General features: G+C 49.7%; 1 protein-coding gene across 2 annotated transcripts in view; it reads right to left on the bottom strand.

The window, feature by feature from the left end:
- Window positions 1-16,031, bottom strand: part of PDLIM1 (PDZ and LIM domain 1) — a 40,143-nt gene extending 24,112 nt beyond the window's left edge. The window contains exons 1-2 of one of the 2 annotated variants that reach the window (XM_083844956.1): window positions 15,831-16,031; window positions 5,786-5,937 (exon numbers count right to left, since the gene is read on the bottom strand). In XM_083844956.1, the coding sequence (XP_083701082.1) occupies window positions 5,786-5,937; window positions 15,831-15,926 (248 nt within the window). In that variant the 5' untranslated portion in view covers window positions 15,927-16,031. The remainder of the gene's footprint in view (window positions 1-5,785; window positions 5,938-15,830) is intronic. The other variant, XM_083844955.1, reaches the window with a different exon arrangement.
- Window positions 16,032-16,674: the final 643 nt, after the last annotated feature.

Raw genomic sequence — 16,674 nt, 5'->3', positions numbered from 1 at the left:
TCAGTGTCTGCACTTGTACTGAAGCATGGCAGGAAAAAGAGAAAAAGCACCCTAAAGCTCACCTACGTCCCACTGCTGGCCCAGAACTTCGCTTCTGTAAGGCTGGGAAGTACAGGTACAAGGCTTGAGTTGGGTGGATTGGTTAGACATCGTGTCTCTGTCATATCTGCATGTGCTCATATCGTTTATATGAAGCAGTGAACAGGTGTTGGAGTGGCTAGCTCAAATCCAAATTTGTTTTATAACATGGTTTCTCCTCTATATTCCAGCAAAGGGGACTCTGACAGAGAGCGACACTCAAACATTGCAGAAAGAGAAGACAAAAACATGACAGTCAAACAAGCCCAGGAACAACTGCCAGACAAATTAATAGAAGGCATGCAAATATACAAATTTCATCGTGTTTGCAGTTTACACTTCTATGCTGTTTCCTCACCACAGGAGAGAGAGCAACCAAGGCAGGGCCAGGGAGTGAGCCATGCGTTTGCTGTTCCATCCAGGCAGAAAACAAGACCCAAGATTAGAAAATTTGTCTGAGGTTAGCTTGGATGGGAAGGTACTGGTAGGAAGGAGAGGAAGGAAACTGCATGCAAGTCAAGGCAAGAATGTGGAGAGGTATTTGTGAAACACAACATTTTTCAAGAAGCTTGGCTCGAACATGGTATAATATAAACATCACAAGAGGCTAGATTTTGCTATCAATGGGGTTTGCGTGCAGGGCTGGGCTATAGCTTCAAGGGAAATTTCATTGCTGGAAAATGAGGGTCTAATTCTGTAGCCAGGAACTGCGTAAGTAACTTCTGTAGGGCAGAGGCACATTTACATTCCCGTTTCAAACACGGGGATGGGCACAACTAATTTACCCAAGTAGCAACTAAACCCCTAAATAATGAAAAGTTTCTTGCATAGCAGAAGGTTTGACGGCTGAAAAATGAAAAAAGGCTTAGGCAATTCCTCTTTCAACAGCCCCCAGGGTTTTAGACAGGCATTTTAACAGCTTTAGTGACTAACTACAAGAGCTTTCAGGCTACCGGGAAGGTACCTGTTTACTCAGCCTGTTAGCTACGACAGCTGTAAAGTACATGCCCTTGGATTTAAACACCAGCAGACTCTTTTAGCAAGCCATCCATTAATGGACAAATTCACTTTGGCAAGCAAAACCTTCTCGAACTGCAATGCTAGTCACAACTTCCTTGAGACTAGAGGCCCCTAATTAATTTCTTCCATTTCATACAGCCACTAAAAGCAAAAGGGCAACTCTGGCTTCATCAGCAGCACCAGAGGAGCACCACGAGCCCTTTCACTGCAGTGTGGCGGAGGACAAGGCACACCTGGCTGCTCACAGTTCCTCCACTAGCCAGCTGCAGTGTTGACGGCTTCTGCCTTCCCAAAGAGGCTGTAACAACACATCAAAAGCCAGGCTTGACTTGCCAAAATGACTTTGAATGCTCCCATCACTGGTAAAAGCTGCTGGCGGGCACCTGCGAGGGCTGGGGAGCAGCAGGGCGAGCTGCCGGGGAGGGCGGCCGGTGTGCATGGCCTTATATAGCTGCTGCACAGCACCGGCCCTTCCCAGGGCCATGAGCATTATTAGCAAGATGACAGAGCTGGAAAACTCTTGCTGGCAGGGAAGCAAAAAGCAAGCCTAAATGAGTCAACAAACTCTGCAGACTTCCCAGAATGCAACCTCGAGCCTATTGTGGCTTTGTGCAGCCACAGCCAAACACCGGGGACAAGCAGAGTGAGGATGGGGAGCTTCCCGCAGCGAGGGTGCAGCTGAGCCTACCGAGTAAAACCCAGATGGCATTTTCTCTCTCTCCCCTGCCCTTCCTCCTTCTCCATAAGCATCTACACATGATCCTTTTTGACAATGCACTTAACATCTGCTGGTAGGACATCTGACTTCACTGATCTGAGCAGTTTTCAAAGAAAAAATGCATAGCTTCATTCCTTGGCATCACTCTTAGCAGAGTAACAGACTGTTTTGCAAACAAAAAAAAGGTGTATTAATATATCATATGCTGGCAGCAGTGGTGCAAAAGAGCAGCTTGATATTTGAAGAAAAGGACAGTAGGAGCAGAAAAAGAGATTACGTTTGCAATCCTTTTTCACAAATATTCCTCTCCTGTTACCACCCCAACCTGCCTCCAGACACAAAGGAGGGGCAGGCTCGCTGTAGGAATATTTCTTTTTTGTTCACTTGGTGACTACAGCCGTGGGCAAAAAGCCATTTCTTTTAGAGAGAACTTTCACCTGTACTGCAACTGGAAAGAGCATTTGTCTGCTCTTGTCCATCTGTAGCTACAGCCACACAGAGCTGTGTGCCAAATTCCTTGTGAGCATTACCAGTGACATCGGCGATGCCTGGACCTTTTGGATATCAGGCGAGTTTTGTTTCTCAAGCCTTCCTGTCTTGAGTACTCTCCCATCAAAGTGAGTTTATTTCCCAAAATGCACTAAGTTTCCAAAGCAAGCTGACAGCATTCCCCAGACTGCTGGACATGTCACTGCTTACCTCCGTCAAAGGAAAATCAATGGTGCACTTGGGAGGGGGGCAGACCTTCACTGAAAAAAAGAAGAGGTCTTTCCAAAGACTCAAGATCCAAAACTTCATTTATCCTACAAATCCAAGAGGCTCACAACTCTGCCTGTGAAATTTCTTGCTTTAGCAACTAGGTACTTCTGAATTAACTGAAGTGCAGTCTGCTGTAGGTTGGTCTTTCTATGTGTACCAAAGAAAACCACGCTGCAGAGCTTGCCCGTACACTGATGAAGACAATAATGGAAATTTTGCCTTCATTTTTTGTGAACTATGACTCTAAGAGGGCTCTCTAGCCTGAAACAAAAAGCAAAATGAACAAACAAACAGGCTGAGAAGAGAGCAGCGATCTGCTGGAGATGCAAAGTCCATCAGGAATTTGGTGTGTGTGCCAACATTGTAAAACAACTGCTTCCGAGGCAGAAAGCAGACCTTTCCAGTTCTGTTCACGTCAGGCAGCAAAGCACCTGGCAGTGCCACTTAGAGAGGCACACTCAGAGAAAACAATTTGTGGCTGGTTTTAAATCCCAGGAAATAAACAGATTTTTCACCGATAAATTTGCCCCTTTGGGTGAAATAAGCAGACCAGGCATGTTTTCTTCTGCTAGAAATTCAATCCATTTTTAACAGTGACATGTGTTAGACTAGATTTCCTGCCTACAATCTGATCTGAAATATTTTTGGACTGCTACCATCGTTAAGGAAAATACCGAAACAGGAAACATTGGAATGCTGTTGATATTTGCAATCAAGTACACAGTGCAAACAGCATTTCCTTTACCAGAAGTGTTTAAGCCCTTTTGGTTCTCTACATTTACATTTCTCTTAAATAATCATTAGTGCAGCCAAAGATAAGGACATTTTAACCACACAGCTACCATTAAAAGAGAAGAGGGTTGCATAGATGCTGAGCACACATAAGGTTTGTTTAGGCCTGGGGAAGAGGGACAAGAACAAGACAAGCATAGCACCGTACTTCCCCAAAACACTCCCAGCCTTCAGCTCTTTGCAGCTTTGGGGCTTTCTGCAGCAGAGATACTACTGTGGTGTATACTAGACTTTACGCATTTTATTTGCATGAATTCATCCCGTCTCCTCTTGAAGATGTGCATTTTCAGCATTCATAAGGTATGTCCTCACTGTCACAACGGTGGTGTCCCTTTGTGGAAATAAAATTCCTGATGTAAGCTCCAATCCATGTCTGTAAAATTCCTCTTGGCCCGTCTCTGCTGCCACCCCAAATGCAGATCTGACAGCATTTTGCACACTTGGCTCTCAGAGAAATCATTTAAAATTAATCAGATATCAAATTAAAAATCAATACAGGTTTATGCTTTCACATGACATCTTTATGATGATGAGTAACAAGAAGGACTGGAAAATTTCTCTCTCCAGAAACCCGGCACAGCTGGGCACATCGGCAGCACCAGCTGCAGTGACGCCCAGCCCATGGAGCTGCTGCCGTCAGACCTGGAGCCCTGGCCTGCACGGCTGCTTTGCACAAGGGCCAGCTAACAAGCTGTGACTGCGGAGCATGGAGACCTGACCCAGGAGCTGGCAGTGTTGAAGCACAAGTGATATCCTTTTGTTTTCATAGGCAACTACCTACAAAGCCACAGGGACAAAGAGATGCAGTTACAGAGGCCCAGAAGGAGACAGCTCAGAGCTTGGAATAAAATATCCTCAACAGACAGCAACCAGGAAAGACAGCATGATGCACATGGCTGCCTTTTGGTGTTAAAGCAGAGCTTTCTCCTCTGAGAAAACATAATGCAGTATCATATTGCTGATAGAAACACATCTCTAGCAGCTATCAAATCTCCAAACAAGTAAGCAATTCCCTAAGCAGAAGTTTAATCCCAAAGAAGGAGGAGGACCAAAGACTTAAAGTTCCCTGGAGCTATATAAAATAGATTTCATAGAGAACAATGGGCAGTAAATCAAACCTTGGGGTGGATGAGTAGTTAGATCACTGCTTTTTTCACATCCTTGCAGTTTTTACTGTCCTTGGCCATTTTGTTAGTGGTACCTGTCGGTCAGTACAGCAACAGGGTCCACCACACTCCTCGTGCTTCCACACTTAAAGACGGTTTGAGTTTTAACTCAAAGCTCCTGCATGGCTTTACACAGCTGCACAGAAATCTCCCTCTGGGCAGCTTCCACATCCAAGGATGATAAAATGTGCATTGAGTGTCTATAAAGCTAACGACTTGATAATGAACATTTGCAAACACATTTTCCAGACTCATGACCTGTAAGAGTGAGCTTGCCCACAGGCTGAAAGAGGCCTGGCCTCCTCTCCTCTCCTCTCTCCTAGCCAGAACCACGCAGCACTGGCTTGCTAAGATCAAGAAGCCGGATATTTGGGGGCAGACAAGAAGCACTCCCTCACAGGAAGACTACAGACTGCCAAGTTAGGGGTGGTCTTGAGAAATGCTGGGGCTAACACGCTGCTGTAATGCTCACCACTCATTTACGCTGCCTTCCCTCTGCTCGGGTCTTCCCTCTGTGAACTCCATCAATGAATTGTCAGGCTTGTTTTGGCCACGGCCCATCACTTCTTCCTGAACTGGGAAATGCCTGCTGAACTGCTGCCCTTGTGCAAGCTACAGAAAGAGTTCCCTTTATCACAGGAGAGCCGCAAACAACTGAGCTACTGCGTCACTTAGGGCATGCTTTTGTGCTTTCCCTGCCTTGAAGCTGGTATCTGTGGCTCCAAATCAGGTAAATCCCCTGCACCCCGGAAAAGCCAGGCTCCAGCACTTTTAAGAAGCTTGATCAAGAGACTCCAAAAATGCACAATATTTCTGAATCTGTGAGTGGCAAAACCTAGATAATGAATAGTTTGAACAGCACACAGCCATGTATTTTATCTGCTAAATTCATGCAATAGGAAGAAAGGTCATCTCTGGTCACACCTCCTCTGCTATGAGTGAGGTTTTTGTGAGACCTATCTTGGATTTCTTGCCGTCAGGAGCCACAGAACAGTCTGACAGACTCTGCCACAAATTATCAGCCAATTTCTCACAGGGAAAATTATTTTCATAAGGTCAAAGTGCAGCAAATGCAAGCAGCACTAGGATTAAAGGCTGAAATGCAGTTCCCTCTTGCAATTCAGTGCCTGGCCAGACAAAGCACTAAGAGGTCAAATTAAACAAACCAGCCAGAGAGGTCAAACCAAAACACAGCTACTGTCCACTCCACCTCCCTCCTCGTCCCCGTCCCCAGTCTCGCCAGGTGACCTACCTGCTGACTGTCAGGGTTAGCTCGTCTGCGCAGCCCTTGATTTTGTTCTGCGCCTCGAGGTGCGTCATGTTATCTGTGTTCACTCCATCAATGGCTATGATCTGGTCGCCTATACACAAGTTGGCTGTTGCAGCTTTGCTACCTGGAGTCACCTACAAGAAGACAAAATGAGTGAATGGACTGTCCAGGGAGCCGCTTTCCAAGAGACATCTGAAAAGCAGCTGCAGCACTCAGGGCTTCTCTTGATGGTACCTGGAAACGAGGAGGTGAAAACTAATGAAATCAAATCTCAGCAGAAATATATATGGCTACAGGTCTCTTAGATAACTAACTCTATTGAAGTTAGGATTGGGATTCTGTTTTGGCACCCACAGATGGATTTAACGGGGAGGAGACAGGTAAATGACAAACATTGTATTTTCATTTGAGGCAACTGGCTTTGTAATAGAGAGTAACAACAGAGGAAGCAACTCTGTTCTTTGCTGGACAGAGAAGTGCTCTCCAGAGCAGTGGGTGCTGAGAAAAGCAAGGTAGCCCAAGCCTCTAAGAAAAGAGATGCCAGAAAAGAGAGAGAGAATTTGAGTCAATGCTAATCACAAACACCTTCATCTGCATCACAATCTCATTTGCTTCCTTCCTTGGGAAAAAGGTTTGGGCACAAGATTTTGGATTGCATCTTTAATAAGCTGGTTCAGCCCAGGGACAGGTGGAGCAGACTCACTGACTACAGTGTGACCAATTCCAAAGCAGTGTTTGATCTAACAAGCAGATGGGGAGGCAGAAAGGCATCACAAACCCCATCTTTAAAACACAATATGACAGTACTATCTGAAAAATTGGCAGCATGATCCCCAGCCTCCCAGTCTGACCTCACCTTGATACGTTCTGCCATATTACACCTCCCTTTCCTCTTCATGCATGCTTTGCTTCCCAGAGATACTACGGCACTGCTAAAGAGCTGCTGTGCTCTGCCTGAGAAATGAGGGATGGGAAGGAGCTCAGGGTAATCCGCTGAGATCCCAGACAGAAGACATGATGCAGCAATGCCACAGGTATGGTACTGCTTGTGAAAAAAAGATCCCAGCTAAAACTTGGCATTTTCAAGCTAGTCAACTGAACAGCTCATTCACTTTTCTCTATTTCTACTAAAGAGGTGTCCTCTTAACAACCAAGACCTCTTTGGGGCAAAATTATTGCCAGGGTTGAAGGTGAAGAATGTCACATTTGCTGGTGGCTTTGCAATTGCTATGTAAGATTTTGTGCAGTGTTAATGATTTTGTGGGAGGAGCATCATGATTAATGTGGGCTTTCATCAATTATTTGACAGGCAGAGGAAATGAGAAGGGTGGACTGCTTCCACCCTTCTCCAACTAAAACATGCCTTGCAGCTGGGACACACCTCATTTATGAGTCCGTTGCAACTGGTATTCGTTCTACACATTCATGCTAGGTTTTAGCATGCTGGAAAGCAGCTGAGCAAACCCAGCAGGACTGTCAGGCATAAATAAACACTGTTCAGAAGATTTAGAGTGCTCCTAATGTGGGACAGGATGGCAAACCATTCCCCCTAGGGAAATGTTCTCTTCCTAGAGGTGTCACACATTAGCTGCAATCGCATCTTTCCCTGGGCCAAAAAACGAGGCTATTCAGCACATCCCCTCACAGCTGCAGTGGGATATTTTCCCTAACCAGAAGGAAGATGACAAGATGCTTTTATTTTTTTCACCTCTCTGCTAAGTCATTAATTTATGGAAAAGGGAAGGACACAGATGCATATCACAGATGCCCAACTTGGCTAAGGTGCTCAACATTAACCCGAGGACTTTCCGAGGGGTCAACACAACAGTGCATGTCTACCTGCTCACTAATTTTAATGCTGTAAGCAGACTGTGAACAGAGGAAGTGCTAATGAAAAGCCCAGACAAGGCACCAGGTGGATATAGAAAATCTGTGGCTGCCAGTCCCACGGGATTTGGGAGCTGCTGCTTGAGAAGCCGTGAGACAGATCCCTGAAGACACCATTACAGCGGAAGGAGCTTGCAGGAGACACATTGTCGGTCCTGCCCTGGTCGCTGGGCCTTTACCTAGTCCCTTCTCAGTGCCTTTATTTCCTCCACTGCCCAAGACAGGAGAGGGGCACATTACTCAACCCCGTGAAGAGCGCTGAGCTCAGCACACAATTACCGTGTTTCATTTTCAATCAGACAAGACTGCTAAGTGGTCAAGAATAACGTTGGATTAACACCACCACTGGCACGCTGCTGGAGGCTCAGCTGTATAGCTTGTATTTAAAGACTGACAGCCTATGCAACATTTGGCAGGCTGCTAGAAACGATCCTGTACCACAAGGAGCAGCTGAGCCGGACACTGATACTGAAGCCTCCTGGAGAAACCCCAAAAACCACCAGGATGAGAGAGCGGCACCCGCAGAAACATCTCAGTGCTTTGCCTGGGCTTGCGGTTCCTCTTCTGTGTCCACTTCAGAGGAATTTGAAATTTGAGTGCTCTTCTCCATCTGATAAGAGCTGGCGATTACACTCATTAGGCACCCTGCAAACCTCTCCCCTAAGGGGAAGCCACAAGGATGCACAGTAATGAAGAAGATAAGCAAACTTGCCAAAAGGAAACTTGCTTAAACACCCAGCTCCTTCAGTTCTTGAAATAACTTGCCCTGAAATGTAACCTTCCACAAACCATTTCCCTGCAACATCCAGCTCATGCTCTCTGCCAGGACTGCTCATAGCAAACGTGCCTGCACAAGAGCCCAGCACTGCAGGGAACCCATCCCCCAGCCTTTTAGCATGATTAATAACTACTAATAATGCTCCCTCCCCCCTTGCAGCATGGTCTGGGCTCATCTCCGTGCTGCTTTTGAGAGTTGCTCACCTGCCAGTTAGAGTCAAGATAGCAGAAAGCACTTCTGTTATTAAACAAGGACCTTTTTCTGCCTTTATTTGTGTGGTGTCCCTCCCCGGTCCGTGGCAGCATGGCTGCAGGCAGGGTGCTCAGAGCACTGGCAGCTACTGGCCAGCTTGCACAACCCGACAAGGACTCCAAAAACAAACAGCTTACAGGCTCCCAAGCATCCCATCGATGTTGCACTGCCCAAACCTGCTTTGCACCTTTCAGACCACCTAAAGCTCTGCACCAGCCTCTCCCCCTTCTCCCTTCTCGAGGGACACCAGAGCAGTGGCCTGGGGGAACGGAGGGGATGGTGGCACAGCCATCTCGCACACGACAGGATGCAGCTACACCTCTGCGTGGGGGGGCGAGGAGGGCTGAAAGATGCTGCGAGGAGCAAAACCTGCAAGCATGATTTTGCACAAGTTAAGTCTTGTGCAAAGGCTGAGCCTCCTGCCTCCTTAAAAACCGCTCCCAGCTGGCTTCCGCACTGGGTCCGGCAGCCTCTGGCAGAAGGGACGTGCGGCACCACAGGCCCTCAGGACACTATGGTCAGATGAATAAAGCTCTGCACATCCTGTAACATCATGTCCTGAGGCTTCCTTTGGAAACAAGCCATGCCCTACCTCCCGGTGCTTGCTCCAGTGCAATTGTGTAAGACTTTGCCATTAGGTCATTTCACTGTTGAGCAGACAATGCTGAGACACGTTGGCAGTACTGCTTGATATTGTACCTGAAATAGGCCCCAGAGCTCAACTGTTTTTTAGGTATTGCCCATAGAAACATCAATGATGCTGTCTGGCTGGGGTAGGTATCGGGCCTGGGTCCATCCATGCAAGCAAAGCTGTCTGATGTCAAGCAGTTGCCACAAGAAATGCCAGTTGTGACGTGGGAACAGGCCCAGCTTGCAGGGGCAGTCCTCCAGCAACTGGGCCAGGAGAAACTCCAACCTCCACAGAGCCACCTCTGGAGGAGGGGAGGGTGTGCGGCTGGAGATCTGACAGGCCAGATCTTCCTGTCCCACATAACCTGGGCTACCACCGCAATAATCCAGTCACTTACAACTCTACCATCCAACCAGGCCCCTGATACCAGCTCCGTAAAACTAAGAACCAGCTCAGACTCATTTGCCAGAGTACAGAAGAAGCCCCATTATCCATGGGCTTGATTATGACATTTACGCTGAAGTAATGAATGTATGCTTGGACCCCTCTTTTTAAAGTGGTCCCTGAGATTTAGGGTTGGTATGGCTGGGAGAAAAACCTACCTTATTTTGTCATACTATAAAGTGACGTTCTGTGTCCGTGGGCACCACCTGGTCCCACTCTGCCTTCCCAGTGCACATGCTTTGGGCTCCACCTTGCCAACACTATGGGGACTTTGCAAAGTCCAGGTTTCAGGCTCCCAGGTGGTTTTCCTGCTGTCACTCCCTCGCACTGGAGGCAAGGCAGCCAACAAAGGTCTGGGCTAGGACATGTTAATCCCTCAGCTAGTGTCTTTGGGAAAGAGCATTTACACTAGGAGAGAAAATGCTTTGATTTAGCAGAGGGAATGAGACGTATTTGGCTGCTTACCCAGCTCCAAGGCCCTCTTTATAAAACCTCTGTCTGTCCCAGAACTAGCCAAATACAACCGCACTTTACATTTGCTGCAATTAATTCTATACATGCTCTCTAGTGAGCTTTGTAAGCCCTTTGCAGAGATACACGGCATCTCCTTTGCTTCTGCAGGTGAGGATCCGAGAGGCAGCAGTGGGATTAATATGGGAAAGCTGTTGCCCACAGCAAATGAGAGAGAGGAAGGGTGGGAAGTATGAACAAAATGCTGCATAAAGCAGCTCAGAGTGAGTCAAGACATATGGACAGGTCTGAAATTCAGTGCCCTTTCTGCCCTTCTCCCTATCCATTCAGACATGCTGCTTGCTTACTCCATCAAACCTCTGCAGTTTCTCACAGACCCCACAGCCTCCGGCACCACCCATCACTCCACACCTAGACACACATCTCAAGAAGCGATGAAGAGATAAGAAAACAAGAAAATTAAGAACAACAGCGAGGGAAGAGCTCTGGATTAACAGCACCTATCTGTGCTGGAGAGGAAAATCCAGCTGCGTCCCTGCTGGACAAAACAGACGTGCGGCAACATACTTATAAGGCCACCAGTGACGAGACATCCCTGACATTGTTTAATCCTCCCCACCCGCGCACATCGCTGTTTTACCATGAATAATGTACTCAGCACCGGAGCATTATGCTAAGCAGCCACAGCTTCTCTCAGCAAAAGCATGCAGCTGGGTCAGCAGAGATCAGAGGCTATGAGAAAATGCAGGCAAGCACGTTCCCCACCCCTGCTCTTTAGGGGAGGGGGGGCATGGGCTGGTTCCTTAAAGCAGCTCCAGGAGATTCTCCTTCCAGGCTGCCATCACCCCGTGCACTGCTGCGGTCAGACACTGCCCAGCCCAGGGCTCACCCAGGGGATTCTTAACACAGAAAAGGGAAGGCATCAGACACGGCATGGAGAGGGCTGACCTCAGGAAGGCAATGCAAAACGTGGGTCAGACTCACTGCATTGCACAGGAGTAATGCTGGAGGCTGTGTATTCCCACAGCTCATTTTGTAATGTGCTCCACATTGAAAAAAAAAAAAAACAAAAAAAAAACCCACAGAAGTATAAAGTTTTCTTACAAGGGCTCAAAACATTACAGAAAGCTGCTCATCAGTTGAGCCTTTCCTGATGGTTTATTTCATCCTCTAAATAAAACAACATGTGGTATAATCAGCAACCATCTAAGATACTGTGTCATGGTCCAGAACTGCATCAATTGTTTATGCAGTTTAGGCCTCTCTCAATTTCCGTGTTTACACTGAAAAAAAAAAAATCCTTCCCTGTTTATACTGAAAATAAAATAAAAATCCATTTGCTAGAGTTATTTTGACGTAGCACCCTTAAAACCCAAAGCATTTTACAATCCCTGCCCAGGGGTGCCCCAGGGCCCAAGGGGGCGAGCATCCCTGCCATGGTGTGGGGCACTCAGCAGTCCCGTGGGGAAGGAGAACAGGTTGGGAACAGACAGATATCCATTTCCATGCTAAGTGTGAATGAAAATGGAAACGGCTGGGGGAGCTGGCAGCCATCAGCTCCCAGCAGCTGCAGGGAGGTGAGCAGGGAAGTTTTGGTGCTCGGTTTGGCAGGTAGTGACTTGGCGCCTGGCTGCCCTTGAGAGCGCTGGATGCTGCACAGGAGACAGGGGTGTTCCCAGCACTGTGAGCTGCGCAGGCAGTGCCGTGGGGCCGAGCATGGCATGGCTGCTCCTGCCCAGGTTGCCAGGTGAGTGGTGAGCAGGGGGGTGACCGAAAGCTGCATCTGCAGTACCCGCGCCAAAGCCACCAGGGCCACCTCCGCCCGGGGCAGGTCTGTCAGACATGATGCGGCCTGAGAAGGGCACAGGGGGACAGCTCTCCCCTGGCATGCACAGCAAATTCTCAGGCATGCGCTGGGCAGATCACCCCCAAGTACCATGCCAGTCCGCATTTTGCTGTGGTTCTGCTTCACATCCCTTCCCACACCCCTGAAAACCGCACCCAGCCAGCCATGCCTCCTCCTGCCTGGCAGCCTAGAAGCCCCGGGTATCTCGCGAGTCACTGCCTGTCACACACACACACACACAATACCATGAGGTAAGCCGTCACGCCCCCTCACGCAGGTTTTGGGCTGGCGCCGCTCCTCTTGTGTGTGTGTGACAGTGCCAAACCAAACCCGACGGCTTCGCACCCTGGGCACTTATTTCGGCGTCTGACTTCAGGCCATTGGGCCTGGTTTTAGCACTGAGTCACGTCTCTGGGTGTAAGGAACCAACATCTGATTATCTTCCAATTCTATACATGCTATAAATCCAGAGCTGTTCAAACACCATGAGTAGATGAAATATCAGACCAAACATGGATGAATTCCTGTCACTGTGGTTGAAATCAGCAACAGGCATAATATTGGGCATTCAGGTCTTTAATATATCTGCAGAACTGGGTTGTCTTTAAACTACTCTTTCAATGGGAAAATGCTCAGTTTCATACCAAAATGGGGATACTGAGGTGCTCTGTCTTTGGCCAGCGCCACAGATTACGGCAGACATCACTCCTCAGTGGGGCTGGGGATTCTTGGCCTGATAAAGTGTAAATCAAAACTCCCTTTTACCTGTATTTTGCGTCAGCCATAAAAGATCAACACACCACTAGCACAAAACATAAATTCAGCTCAAAAGCAGGGCTTATGGGACAGTTCCATGTGTATATTTAAGTGCAAACAGAAATCCAGTATTTATCAACATGAAATGCAAACTAACAGGAAAGAGCTCGTATTACCTGAAGGACAGAGGGGGATGGGGTCTGTTATCTGTGCAGCTTTATCAGCTGTCTCCCTATGCAGCTGCTTGCTTCCTCCGCCAGCCCCTCTGGTCTCACAGGAATTTAACTGGGAACTACCCCGTGCACAGGGCAGCCCCACCATCACCACCATCCTGTAACACGTCAGTCCACAGCACAGGCAGGACCTGGGAAAAGCTCTGCCCCGTGGGCTCACTGCCGGTATCACCCGAAGGGTGATAAAGACAATGGTCTTTCCTACTCCCGCAAGGGAATCCTGCAGGCTTTGGTCTCGGGTTCATTACACTGACCAACACAATGCTTGTTCTGAGCAAAGACTGAAATAAAATGTCCACCATAACCCTACAGTTTTTTAAAAGAAACGTAAGCCAGGAACACCTGTGAAGCATCCCTCTGAAAGAAATGGGAGATCCACAAGAAAGTCATACATGGAGCGCTTGGGAAATCCCCACGCTTGGCTCTCACTGGGCAGACTGGTCCAACGTGACCTAGGAACCAGGAGTATTTGCACCAGAAGATGCTCCTGAAGTATTTGAGCCTGAGGCAGTGCCAAACACGCAGTTCAAGTGGAAAGGGAGGTAGGGAAGCAATTAAAGACAAGAGCAGCTCTGGAAATACCAAAATCTTTTATCTGCCACTCTTGTAAAACACAACAGGACATAGGTGCCGTACAGCCACTGCCAGCTGGGAGCTCGGCCTGGCTGCTCTGTCGGCTCCCAAGCTCATGGTACTGCTGCTCTTCACCCCACTTGGCCCTGAGGTTGAGGCTCCAGGCTCCAACAATTCACATTTACATCTCAAACAGTGCTGCCTCCCACCAGCAGGACCCAGATAAGCCCCACTTGTGGCAGTCACAGGTTGCAAAGATAAAAGCCAGCGGTAAGGCGCTGAGGTCCAATGGTGGTGAGGGCCATAAATACCAAGACCAGCTGAACAGCTCACCCTGAGGGTCTTCAGAGGCCAAATCTGAGCGCCTGACAGGCAACACAGGCTGAATGTAGGCACCTTGCTTCAAAGAGAGGTGTGAGACACCCAGCTCAAGCCCGCGGCTGGATGGACATGTCCCTCTGGGCATGCCTGCGCCACAGCCCCCACCACTTACATGCTGCAGCACAGAGCAAACATAGCACTGCTGGGGAGGGATGGCCGCACCCTCTCTGCTCCGGGGCGATGCTCTCATCACGCTCCCCTCCCTCCTGTTCACCTCGGCTTGCCCCCCCACCTCGCACCTTGGTGGGACCGAGGCCGTCACCACCCTTTTTTATGTGGTGAAGAGGGGAGCTCGCTGAGAGCTTTGTCACTAAGCCAAGGGGAGAAACCCGGCAGCCTTCAGAGTGAACCACAGGAAAGATTAATGGTTTGAAGGCTTGGAGGGTGAATTAACAATGTCAGAGGAGCTGCCAATTGTCAGCGTTTTCGTCACCAAAACCAGAAAGGCTATTTTATTACATTTCAGTCTCCAGGGTCACAACCAATTTCTCACGAGGCAGTTATTTTTGCCGCTTTGCTGATCTACATCCCTTGGTATGCGACCATGAGCGCTGGCAAAGACAGCCATGGAGAAGAGGTAGGAGCAGTGAGGTGGGACTTCAGACATAGTGCTGCCTGAGAGTCTCTCACTGGAAGGAAATGGCAGCAATTACCATAACAATGTACTAAATATCACTTCCCCTACGCTAAAGCTACTTTCATGTCCAAAACAAATGCTTTACAAGAATGTGGCGTTATGACTGCAATTGAAGGAGAACAGAGGGAAAACTAATAACGGCCCCCCTGCTGTGGGTCTTACAGCGCTCGCCAGCTCTGCCATCCCGCAGCCCGGCAGCAGGACCAGCAGCAGGAGACCCCAAGGAAGGAGGCATTTAGAAAAATCACAAGTTTTAACACCCCATTTCCCTCAGACGGATTCACAGACTGCAGTGGCCTGGTCCCAGTTCTGCACTGCCTTCAAATCCCAAAGGCCCCAGGTAAGGAAGGGCCATGGGAAGTGGGATGTACTTGACATTTCCATGACATTGGAGGGAAACCTGTGGGCAGCCCCGACGGGATGCTGAGCAGCACACCCCATGTGAAGTGATGGGGGGCTTGGGGTGCGTTGTCCCCTCACAAGAAAAGACGGGCACACTCGGCCCCACTTTTCATGGGTGTGTGGCAAGCAGCTTGGGGCAGGGCCCAGCTCTTTGCCAGGAGCACCACAGGACACGAGCACCCGCAGGCGGTGACATTGGGGTGCAGGTGGGAGCGGGGCAGCCACAAGGAGCCCTGAAGTTTTGCTGGCTGGAGCAGATGGGCAAGTTAAGTTACACCTCTAAAACCGTTTGGATGTGAAACTTTAACCGTCGTTTCCTAATTTTTCCTTAAGTGGGGGTAAGAAGGACTTGCAACAGAAGCAGGGAGAGGCACTTACAGAGGTTAATGCGGCTCCTGTAAACAAAGGATCCTCCTGTAGCTATACAAGGCAAGTCAAAGCAGCCGGTCCCGCAGCGGGGCAGCTCACCGGCACGGGCACCGGCTGCCGTGGGTTTCTCCCAAAACGTCCAAAAATATATATATAGAAGAATGCGGGAGAAAAGGAAAAGACCCCCATACACACATGGCTGTGTGACGATCCCCATCTCGGCACCGGCAGCCACCTGTCAGCCCCGGCTCGTCTCCCCCGGACCCGCTGCCGCTCCGTGCCGTGCCGAGCCGAGCCGTGCCAGCTGCCAGGGGTCCCGGGCAGCCCCTGCCCCCCGCCCGCCCGCCCCGGCCCCGCCGAGCCCTACCCGAGAGATGGTGAGGGGCTGCTCGAAGTCCCGGCCGCCCACCAGGCGGAAACCCCAGGGCCCGGGGCCCTGCAGCACGATGCGGAGCGTCCCCATGTGCACCTCGCCGCACAGCCCGGCACCACCGGCACGGCACGGCACGGCCCGGATCGGCTCGGCACGGCTCGGCACGGCCCGCCCCCGGCCCGCCCCGGCCCGCCCCGGGCTCCCGGCCCCGCGGCCCCGGGCAGGAGGAGAAGGGCTGAGCCGTGGCCGGCCCCGGAGGCGGAGCGACGGCCGCTGCCGGAGCCCCTGGGGCTGCCGCGGTGCGGAGCTGCTGGTGCCGGAGCTAAACCCCGCGGCACGACCCAGCCGCAGGCAAGAGTGCCCCGGTGCGGCACCTCTGGGGCAAACGGGGCTTGTTCCTCCTCGGGGAGCTGCGGTGTTAACTCTGAAACCTAATGGTGGCGGGGGGCATGAGTTTCGTGGTTTCCCAAACGGAGGGACAAGCCTCTAGGAGCTGGTGAGTGCGAGTGGAGCCTAGCAAGAGGATTGCATTTTCACTCGTTTAGCTCTGATTAGTCTCTGCTTCAGGCAGAATGTTGCTTTTATTTTTTTCCCGGTACCCTTACGGGTGGCATCACCAACAAAAGGAGGAATTCTTCATACAGGTCAGTAAGTGAGGCTGAGGCACTTGCTAGGATTAATATCCAGGAGAGAGTGATCACGAGCATTCCCCCCCTCACACGTCAGTTATTGCCCTCAGCTTACTGCCGCCCACCACATCACGTGCAACATCACGTACAAATGTATGTACGTGCACCACCTCCAGCAGGGATCCAGCACAGTGTGAGTGATTCAATTC

Source organism: Anser anser, assembly GCF_964211835.1.
Source record: "Anser anser genome assembly, chromosome: 7".
In the NCBI taxonomy this organism is placed as follows: domain Eukaryota; kingdom Metazoa; phylum Chordata; class Aves; order Anseriformes; family Anatidae; genus Anser; species Anser anser.
Note: the sequence above shows the minus strand (reverse complement) of the source record. Positions and strands in the feature narration are given on the sequence as shown.